Here is a 10,924-nt window from a genome sequence, read left to right as displayed (position 1 = left end):
TGAATAAACGTCAAGTGAACCTCCTCTTTTCTGAGACTCAGTTTCCTCATCTGGAAAGTGGGGGTCATGCCCACGAAACCTCACAGGGCTGCAGTGAGGATTTTGGCAAAGTGCCCACAGAAGGCCTTTGATGAGTGGCAGTTATTTTCTGGAGGAGGGCGAAGACCCCAAATAAGGCCCTGCCCTGTGAACTTGTCCTGAAGGGACTTCTCTGACCCTCTGTCTCCTGAGGATGGATTCAGTGAGCACCAGGGAAAGTCAGGCGAGGAGTAGGTCTCAGCCCCGCTAGAAACTAAACTGGAAACTACAAGACCTCCTCTCCCTGCTGGAGCCTCTGAGTCTGTCAGCTTCTTAAAACCTCGTATTGGTTGAATACCCTGCACTGGGCTGGGCATTTTATACAAATCACCACTTTCTGATTTTATAGCTATCCCATAAGGTGGGCATTGAGCTGAAGGGTTCAGAGAGGGAAGCAACTTGCCTAAAACTATACAGACAGTAAATGATGGCGTCAGGATCTGAACCCGGGTCTCCCTGCCTCTCAAGGCTGATTCTTTCCCTCTGTACTTGACAGCCTTCACTTGGGGGCTTATAAAATACATTCACACTCCATTCATTCACTCATTCAAGAAACAAATATATATTGAACATTAACTATGTGCCAGGCACTAGGGGCATAGCAGAGAAGAGGACAAACATGGTCCCCACGCTCGTGGAGAGACAGACAAGAAATATGTAAGCAAGTAAGTTAGATCATCTCTGGTTGTGATATGTGTTATTCAGAAAATAGGGTAACTTGACAGAAAGTGGCAAGAGGGGTGGGTAGAATTGCTTTGGAAGGCAGGGGGCGGATCTGGGAAGGCCTCTCTGAGGAGGTGACACTGAGCTGAGATGGAAAGAATAAGAATTTGCCACGTGTTGGTAAAGCCCTTTCCAGAGAGAGGCCCTGAGGCTGGAAAGAGCTTGGGGTGTCCAGGAAGAAGCAAGACCAGTGTAGCTGGAGATGTGGGAGAGGGGGACAGCGGAGGGAAATGAAGTCCTAGAGGTAGACAGAGGCTGGATCGCACCGGGCCCCACAGGTCATGGTGAGGATTTTATTCTAAGGACAGTAGAGAGTGACATGACCTGACCTAGGATTTTACAGGACTCCTCAGGCTGCTGTGTGAAGAATACGGTCTATGAGGGCAAGGATGGAGGGAAGGAGATCAAGGTAGATGGAGGCTGCCCTGCTTGAGGTTGGGTGGCTTGGACCAGAGTGATGATACTGGGGTGGGGAGAAGTACGTGGGTTTAGGAGACAGCTGTCGGGCCTCGATGTTATCAGGATGGGATGTGTGGGGACTTGCGCCTGATGAAAACTCCTTGGGGTAGGCAAGCATCAAGTTCCTTGGACCTATTTTGTAGGAGAACTAAAGCCCACAGAGGAATTGGACTTTCCCAGAAAGTCCAGTGGAGGCCTTGAGCCTGGGTTTCCTGACACTCCAACTACTATTGTCACCCCTTCCCCAGTTTTCTCTAAACCCACATAATTCCAAGCAAAGCTTTTAGGTCCAGCCCTGTCCGACACGGGTCCTCCCGGGCAGCCCTCTGAATACCTTCCAGGCAACTGAAGCACCTTCTCTGATGCAGGGGCCCATGGAGAGCCAAGTCGGAGTCCTAGGTCTGGCAGTAACTTGCTGTGTGACTTTATACAAGTCCCAGTCCCTTTCTGGGTCTCAGTTTCTTCATCTGTAAAATAAGGATAATAATAGTACCCACCTCAAAGATTTGCTGTGACGAATGCACAGTATGTATAGAAAGGCTTAGCACGGCCTATCATACAGTTGGTGCTCAGTAAGCGTGAGCTATTCTCATTATTTTTGCCTGCACGCTATCCCCCTACAGACTTACGGAGCAGTTGTGGGCCCAGTTGGTACAGTGTTCCTGCTGCTTTCCATCAGCCCAGCCTGGTTACCCTCCAGAGCCTGCAAGCCTGGCCCACAATGGAGACAAGAGAGCTGGCCATGGTGCCGTTTCTGGATGGGGTGGGAGCGGGGGAGCCGCTGGAAGCTGCTGTGTTTTTGGCCCAGAGCTGTGAGGGGGAGTGGAGAGGGACGAGAACACACACTCGGAAACGCTGAGATCGACAGATGGAAGAGCCGAGGATGTGAGAGACGCAGACAGACAGAGAGAGCCCCAGAGTCGGGAGACAGGGAGCAGGCAGGGGAGGGCGGCCGGAAAACTGGCAGAGTCACGCGAGCCACGAGCTGAGCAACAGACCAGCAGATGGACCAAGCCGCCAAGGGACTGAAAGACGGACAGACCAACAGGCAGTATTCAGGAGACAGCCAGAAAGACAGACAGAAAAGCAGACCTGGTATCCGAGGGGACAGACAGGCTATCCTGACATCCAAGGGACAGACAGACTGACGTTCCTGGCCTCTAAGAGCAGACAGACAGGCTGACGTGGGACCCCAGGGTCAAGCTGACTAACAGATGGACATAGTATCTGAGAGACGATGTGACCTATAGTCCAAGGACAGACAGGAGGACTGACCCAGGGCCCCAGGGTGACCCTGACTGACAAATAGATTGACTGACTGACAGTAATGGAGGAACAGATAAATAAATAGGCTGACCCTGCATTCAGGGGACAGACACAACAACAAGCTGATCTGAGCCAGAGACAGAGACAGACAATGACCGAGGATCTGAGCACACACAAAAGACGGGTCCAGGATGACCTTCTGCACGGGGACTGAGGCCAAGGCCAGCAGCCCTGACTGGTACCAGAGACTCAGGGCAACCCAGGAACAGAGAACAGGAGAGAGACAGGGTGACCCAGAAACTTTCTGGCTACTTAGGGATGTGGGATCCCCTCATCCTTCTCTCTTCTGCCCGTTAGAAAGGAGCCCTCAATGCTGGGAAGTCCCTGGGCCTGGGGAGAAGGGGATGAGCTCTGTTCATCTCCTGCCCAGCTGCCTGCTCGCAGGGCCGGGGGATCCAGAGGAGACAGCCTTTCGGATCCTTGAGTGGAGGGATTTCACACGCTCACTGCTGGCTTCTCTCTTCTCTAGGCTTCGTCATTTTGCTCCCCACCCCATCCTCAACGATACACACTTACCACTTCAATTTCCAACTTCCTCCCAGACAGGCTTCTTCTCCGAGCCAAAGATTGGGAGTCAGCAAGTTAGATCCAAAACAGACTTCTGAGCACCTCTGTTTCCTCACCGGTAAAATGGGGGCGGTAGAGCTGTCTGTTAGGTTCTGGCTCACGCTGGCCTCGGGCAGTTTAAGGCTGGGGGTGTCAGAGCTGGGGAGGCCCAACCAGGCTGTGGAGCATCAGGGAAGGCTTCCTGGAGAAGGAAGGACAGATGTTCTGGCTCTATGCAAACTCAGGCAGAGAAGCCCCAGGGCCTCCAAGGTCAGGAGGGAGACACCTGCAAACACTCATGCACAAATATTCAACAAATATTTATCAAGTGCCTACTACACGTACTGATGCTGGGGACACAGTGGTGACCAAGACAGATGAGGTCCCGACCCTCAGCAAACCACAGTGGTAAAACAGAAAATAGATGTGTAAATTAATAAATAAGATTGTTTCATAGTGTATGTTAAGAACAAAATAAGACAGAGTGATATGAGAGGTGAGAGTGACTTAGTGAGAGTGGAGGGGCTGACATAGGATGAGTGGCCTGGGGGGCCTCTCTGAGAAAGTGACGTGGGAGCTGAGGAATCAGCCACGGGAGGATGTGGGGAAGGGGGTGTTTCAGGCAGAGCAAGTAGCAAGTGCAAAGGTCCAGAGTCAGGACCAAGTTGGGCTGGCTTCCAGGAACCTCCAGGGCGCGAATGAAGCAGTGGTTTGAGACGAGTTGAAAGAAGCAGAAAGGGCCAGATGGTTTAGGGCCTGCAAGCCAAGGGGAAATGCTTGGATTTTATTCCAAGTGGGATGGGAGGCCCTTGGAAGATTTTGAGACAGGGAATAATGTGATCTGACATGATTAGTTTTTAAAATATCCCACTGGTTGCCATGTGGAGAATGGACTATGGTGGTGGGGCACAGGAGTGGATGCAGGACTGAGAAAGCAGAAGATGATGGTGGCCTGGACCAGGGTGGTGTCAGTGAATGGACAGACTGGGGTTGTGTTTTGGAGGAGAGTAGAGGCACTGCCCCTGAAGTTGGATTCCTTTCCCTGAGATGAGGTGTTCTCTGTAGGTGGCATCGGTCCCATTTGTGGTGAAAATCAACTTCTTCCAACTTCCTTTCAAGTAGAGTGGAATCAGGTGGGCTTCCTGGAGGAGGTTTTAAGGGCACCTGCTAGTACGTCAACTTTCAATTAAAAGAGAGAGGCTGGATGATCAGAAGGAGCCAGAGGCCTCCACCTAGCATATGCTCACCCTCACTATGTGCACATCCCTCTACAGTTTATAAATGCCCACAACAAGGGGGAAAATGAGGCTCAGAGAGGCAGAGAGATTACCCAAGGCCACACAGCATCCAGGGCACGGGCAAACCCACAAGCCCAGCATATTGCCGTCTTGTCTCCTGATCCTCGCCCCAGTGGCTGTGATGTAGGCAGGAGGGCAAGTGCTGTGCTCCTTTCTAGAGAACGTAAAACTGAGGCCCAGGGAAATTAGGTTGTATGTCCTGGGCAGAGCTGTTTTAAGACTTTTGTGGGCCCCACATCTATCAAGAATATTAAAATGCAGCCATATCAGACATTGAATGTAAATTATATATACCCAGATACAAGCCAAATTGCAGTCGACTGGCTGATATGCTCTGTTTTGCAGACATTTAATTAAACATTTATTAATTTTGATTCTGCAGTTTTTCCCTGTGTTTTAGAGCCAATTTTTTTTCCAGGCTTCAAACATTTTGCTAGGCCCATGAAAACCTCACAGGCCCTTGGCAACGAGCATGTACCACCGGCTGGAAAGGACAGCCACGATTTTTGGACCTGTTGTCAAAAGGGGCAAGGGGCAAAATGAGGCTGAACCGAGGCCCTTTCACCCTCGGACTGCAGCCTGGTCTCTCCACGCTCCCTGCTGACCCCATGTTCTTGGGTCTCAGGAGCCTTCTTTCTTCCCCTCCCCCTTCCTTGCTCTGGCCCAACAGCGCCCTCGGCTGGGTAAGCCCTTTGTCTGCTGTTAGCTGGGGTGTGGGGTGTGGGGTGTGGGGTGTTGGGAGCTGGCACAGGAGGGGACAGGAGTGGGTGGGGAGTTGGGCAAGCAGCCTGTCAGGTGGTGATGGATGCTGGCCGGGCTGGGGCCTTTCTCATGCTGACCCAGGCCGGGAAACAGATGGTCTTCAGCCTGAGGGAAACTTCCAGGGTGTTGCCCTCCCCCAGCTCCCCAGGCCCCTTCACACTGGACCAGCTGGTCTCTCCTTCCTGTTCAAAGCCGGAGCCGCAGGACTGGGAAAGGGAATGGGAAGGGGGAGATGGAGGCTGGGACAGGTGGTCTGCGTTTTGGGCCCTGAGAAGCTCTGGGGGCCAGCCTGGTCTCTCCCCGAGTCGCCCCCACTTCTGGCATCCCCAGCTCTGCGCTCGACTCCTCCTCTGTGCCCTGCCTTAACTCAGCCCTGTCATTTCAGGCCTGAACTAAACTGGGGACTCACCTGGCCTTCCTCCAAGGCAGCCAGCAGAGTGAGCTTTCTCAGCTACCGAGCTGATCACATCACCCCCGATTCTGGGATAGAATTCAGATTTAGAATAAAATAGGAACTGTTCAGTCCAAAATTTGATGCCCTTCACAATTCTAGTCTTCTAGTGCTCCTCCCCAGGACAACCCTCCCCGCCAGGCCTGGCAAAACCCTGGCGGTGGAGATCAAGTGTTTCTTCCTCCAGGAAGTCTTCCCCAGCTAAAGTTACTGATCCTTCTCTGGGTTTCACAGCATCTTAGAGCATCTATTTCAGCTCTTAGCTTGTCTGTTCTCCCGTGGGACTGTGAGGTACTTAAGGTCACAGGGCCTGGAACATAGCAAGTGGTCAAGATACGCTTGCTATGTGAATGAATGATTCTAGCTGCAGACATCCTTATTTGGGGGGTAGGCAGGGGCCTAGAGAATAGAAGTCACAGGGAGACAAATTTCTGCTCATCAGGAGAAACACAGTTCGGCCCTGGAGCTGCTCGGAAGCCAAAGGCTCTGCCTCAAGAGGTAGCGTCTCCCTGTTCTGAGAAGTGTGTGAGCAGAGGGGTAAATGCATGGGGCTGGGAACTGCTGAAGGGATTCCAGCGCTGGACAGGAGAGTTAGACTGAAGGGCCTCTGCGTCTTGAGTCAGCTTCTGAGGGAACAGCCCTCCTCCCCGTCCTGGGAGCCAATCCCGTACTGTTTCACACTGAGGGTGTGTCTACACCACCGATTGGTCCTCAGAAGACCCAGAGATGGGAAGGAGAGGCCTAAATGGTATGTTTCTGGCCATGTTTTGGGGGGAAGTTTGGGTCCCAGAACATTAGCTCTGAAAGGATCTCCAAAGTCTCCAAGCCCATCCCTCTTGTTGGCAGATAGAGAAGCTGAGGCCCAGAGAGGGCCACACCATTGCTAAGACCAGGATACTCATTTGGGAAAACTCTGGGAATTAGCTGAGCACAAATTTCAGGGAGCACTGTGGTTCCTCCCTTGGGCTGGTCACACACAGCTGAATACAGAACATCCTGGAAATGCCGGCACTTCACATCAGGGAATAGACCCCCGGATCCCTGCTTCCCTGATTGTGGATTCAGGCAATAGGGTCATTGAATCTAGTGGGATTTTCTCCCCCAGTTTGGGGGGATATGACTCCTAGAGGAGCCTTCTCTGGTTTCATGAAAAGGGCTTGCCTGTCCTGTGTATCAGAGAATTTGGGGTTTGGGGCTGTTGTACCTGCAACAGCCAGGAGTGGAGCTGCTGGGCAAGGAACCAGGGCAGAGATCTGTGTGGACAGGTCCTTTGTCACCCTAATGGGCACTGCACTTTATAGCTGCAAAGTGCCTCATACATTTAATCCTCACAACCACTTTAGGGGAGATCAACTAGGGCTCAGAGAGGGTCTTGTTCAAAATCACACAGCAAATTAGAAGCAAAGTCAGGAATTGAACTCAGGACTTCCAGATCCCTTCCATACCTCCTACGGGGCTACCAGAGTTCCATTCAGTTAAACAGACTTGGAATCATGCACTCAGTCATGCAGCCAATAGGACTGGCACCTACCGTGTGCTAAGAACTGAGGATATAGCAGTCAGTTATGACCTAGTCATACTCATGGAGTTCACAGCCTGGGGGAGATGGATGCATAACCAGACAGTTACAACCCACTGTGACGAGTGCTGGGTCGGAGGGAAGCCGGGGAGAGGCCCCTACCTCAGGTGGAGGGCGATCAGTAGAGGCTACCCTGAAGAAGTCATATCTAAAAGCTGAGCCTTGGATGAAAAGCAAGAGTTATCCAGGTTTGGGGCTGGGGTGGGGTTGGTGGACAGGGCAAGGTGTTCCAGGCAGAGGGAACAGAAAGTGCAAAAGCTTAGCAGTGAGGGCGAGCAAATCTGTGACGTGTACAAAGCGGCTGGAGCTGTGAAGTTTGTTGGGAGAAGTGGCACCAGAGGAAGCAGCTAAGTCGCAAATGCCAGGGGATCTCTGAGCAGCTTCCCTAAGGGGAGAACTGGGCACTCAGACGTGGGGTTGGGGAAAAGGCCAGGAAGCTGGCAACAGAACTGGGGGCTGGCACCAGGACCGTCCCTGAAGGAACCTGTGTATGGGCAAGTCTTTACGGCTTGCAGTGAGAGGCAGTGTCGCCTATTGGTTAGAGTGTGGGTCTGAGACCAGCCCATCTGGGTTTGAATCCTGGTTCCACTGCTTCCTAGCTGTGTGACCTTGGACAAATGACATACCTCTCTGAGCCTCAGTTTTCTCATCTCTAAAATGGGGATAATAATAGGGTTATTGCCAGCTCCGGGTAAGGTGTTCAGAATCCTGCAAAGAAAGCAGGCCCTAACTTGCCATAGCAATAATGATCCTTATAATGCTGTATTCAAGGCTTAATTTGTGCCAGTGCTTTAAGCTAGTGAGCCCAGTGGGAGCAGCCCAACAACAGCCCCGTGAGGCGATCCTTTCAATGAGGCCGTTTCACAGCTGAGGAAACAAGCGCAGTAAGTGACTTGCCCAGGGCAACACCGCGCCCTGGCCCTCTGCACTTGCTGGGTGGCGAGGGTCTGGTTGGGAGGGGGCGAGGGGGATGAGCGCGCGCAACAGCCTGAGCACCACGTCCTCCCGCAGGTACCTGCGCGCCATGTACCTAGGGCTGCAGAGCCGCTGGCGCGGGGAGCGGCTGCGGCGCCACTTCTACTGGAGGATGCTGTTCGAGAGCGCCGACGTGAGCATGCTGCGCCTGCTGGAGACCTTCCTGCGCAGCGCGCCGCAGCTTGTGCTGCAGCTCAGCCTCCTGGTGCACCGCGGCGGCGCGCCCGACCTGCTGCCCGGTGAGCCCCGCCCCTCCGCCTGCCCGCCCCGGGCGCCCCCGCCCCCAGGGCTCACTCGTCTGCAGTATTCTGACGGCCCCACCTGTCCCCCACCCCCACCCCCACCAGCCCCATGCTTAAGGTCCCCTGGGGAGGCCCTGTCCACTCCCCCCACCTTGGCGCACTCACTGTCGGGGTTTGGGAGGCCCTGCCCCTTCTACTCTCTGCATTCTCCAGGCCTCTGGAGACCCCCAGGTCCCCTCCGATGGCCCCCTTACCCTCAGTGTTAGGAGACACCCCACCCCCTTGCTCTTCTCAGGCTCCCTGCGCACTACCCCCTCCCGCCCTCCTCCCTTCCCTATTGCCAGGGCAGACCAGACCTCACTTCTGCCAAGTCCAAAGAGGCTCTTGACCCCATCACCACACCTCAGACCCTCAGGGAAGTCCCCTGCCCCTGCTTTCCCCAGACTGTCCCAATCCCAGTCTGCATCTCCTGGGGACCCCTCTGCCTCACAGACTCTCTGAATCACCACCAGTTTCCAGAGAGCCCTTCCATACACCCCTCACTGCTCTTCAGCCCCTTGTGGACTCCTCCCAGGCTTCGTCCTGGTCCCCAGGAGCTCACCCCGCCCACCCACCTTGCCGCTTCTCGAACCCTAACAGACCAGGCCAACCCCTTCAGTGTCAGAGAAAAGCCACATTCCCAGTCTCCCTGGGGCTCCCGGTGCCCCTCCCGCCCGACACTGCCCGACACACCCTCAGTGTTTCAGAAGACTCTATCACCATCTCTCAGGTTCCCTGGGCATCCCTCGCCCAGGGTCCTGGGCCCCAGTCGAAACTTCCCACCGGGATTTTCCTCCCATGCCCTCAGCTGTGCTCAGCTTGGATATTCCTTTCCATGCCCCAGCCTCATCCTGGTGGCCTGTAGCTTCTAACAGTCTCTTCTGGCTCCTCCATTCCTTAATCATGACCCCCCCTCTTCACCTCCTTTTTCACTCCCAGAGTCCTGGACCCTATTTTCCCAACCTCCCACCAAGACCCCTGAACCCTAACAGCCCCATACTAGAGACCCCAACCTGACCCTTATGGAGACCAAAATCACCCACTTCCCCTCTCCCTTTATGCTCCCACCCCTGTAGAAGTACCCAACCCTGTCCACACTCACCCCTGCCTCAGTGTTCTTGAAGACCACCCACCCAGACCCTCTCCACACCCCTCTCGATTTGTAGACCCTTCCCTCACACCTCCTCAGAACCCAGCTCCTGACCCAGACCCCTCCCCCTTTCCTCAGACCCCAACCCGGACCCATCCCTAACCCAGCCCACCCTGCCCCCACCCTGTCTCCGCAGCCCTCTCCACCTCCGCCTCACTCGTGTCCCTGGCCTGGACCCTGGCCTCCTACCAGAAGGTGCTGCGGGACTCACGGGACGACAAGCGGCCGCTGTCCTACAAGGGCGCCGTGGCCCAGGTGCTGTGGCACCTGTTTGCCATCGCGGCCCGCAGCCTGGCCTTCGCGCTCTTCGCCAGCGTTTACAAGCTCTACTTTGGCATTTTCATTGTGGCGCACTGGTGCGTCATGACCTTCTGGGTCATCCAGGGCGAGACGGACTTCTGCATGTCCAAGTGGGAAGAGATCATCTACAACATGGTGGTGGGCATCATCTACATCTTCTGCTGGTTCAACGTCAAGGAGGGCCGCAGCCGCCGCCGCATGACCCTCTACTACTGCATCGTCCTGCTCGAGAACGCCGTGCTCACCGGCTTCTGGTACTCCAGCCGCAACTTCTCCACTGACTTCCACTCACTTATTCTGGTCTGCGTCGTGGCCTCCAGCTTCGCACTGGGCATATTCTTCATGTGTGTCTACTACTGCCTCCTGCACCCTAACGGGCCCCTGCTGGGTCCCCAGATGCCTGGCTGCATCTGCCCTGAGGCCCCAGGGCCCTGTGGCCCACCAGCCGATGCTGTCACAAGTCCCCCGAGGTCCCTGCCCAGGACTACAGGCGCTGAGCGGGATGGGGCCTCCGTGGGAGGCGAGCGTGCGGGGACCCCCACACCACCTGTCTTCCAGGTGCGACCTGGCTTGCCTCCCACGCCTGTGCCCCGCACCTTGCGGACAGAGGGGCCTGTCATTCGGATTGACCTGCCTCGTAAGAAGTACCCTGCCTGGGACGCTCATTTTATCGACCGCCGGCTCCGGAAGACCATTCTGGCGCTGGAATACTCCTCGCCTACGACACCCCGCTTGCAGTACCGGAGCATCGGGATCCCCCAGGAGCTGCTGGAGTATGAGACCTCGGTGTAGGTCACAGTCTCCCTGCAAAAAGGGATGAACTCTGGCTGATCCCACATCGAGCACAGTGTTGAGCCCAAAATTTCAGGGCCACCAGGCTGAGGGGGAGTGGATCTGTTGGTCCAAGGGTAGAGTGGCGCCCACCATGGGGTTATTTCATGGGAGGCGACAGCCTTGTGGAGGCCCCAGGCCTTGGCCCTGTTTTCAGCCCTGTGG

General features: G+C 54.9%; 1 protein-coding gene across 1 annotated transcript in view; it reads left to right on the top strand.

Moving 5' to 3' along the window:
* XKR7 (XK related 7) overlaps positions 1–10,720 on the top strand; it is a 23,861-nt gene extending 13,141 nt beyond the window's left edge. Inside the window, exons 2-3 of the mRNA XM_060032790.1 lie at positions 8,234–8,436; positions 9,765–10,720. Coding sequence (XP_059888773.1) covers positions 8,234–8,436; positions 9,765–10,720 — 1,159 coding nt within the window. The remainder of the gene's footprint in view (positions 1–8,233; positions 8,437–9,764) is intronic.
* The last annotated feature ends 204 nt before the right edge of the window (positions 10,721–10,924 follow it).

This window comes from Delphinus delphis, chromosome 15, assembly GCF_949987515.2.
Source record: "Delphinus delphis chromosome 15, mDelDel1.2, whole genome shotgun sequence".
In the NCBI taxonomy this organism is placed as follows: Eukaryota; Metazoa; Chordata; class Mammalia; order Artiodactyla; family Delphinidae; genus Delphinus; species Delphinus delphis.
This window is presented reverse-complemented; position numbering and strand designations above follow the sequence as displayed.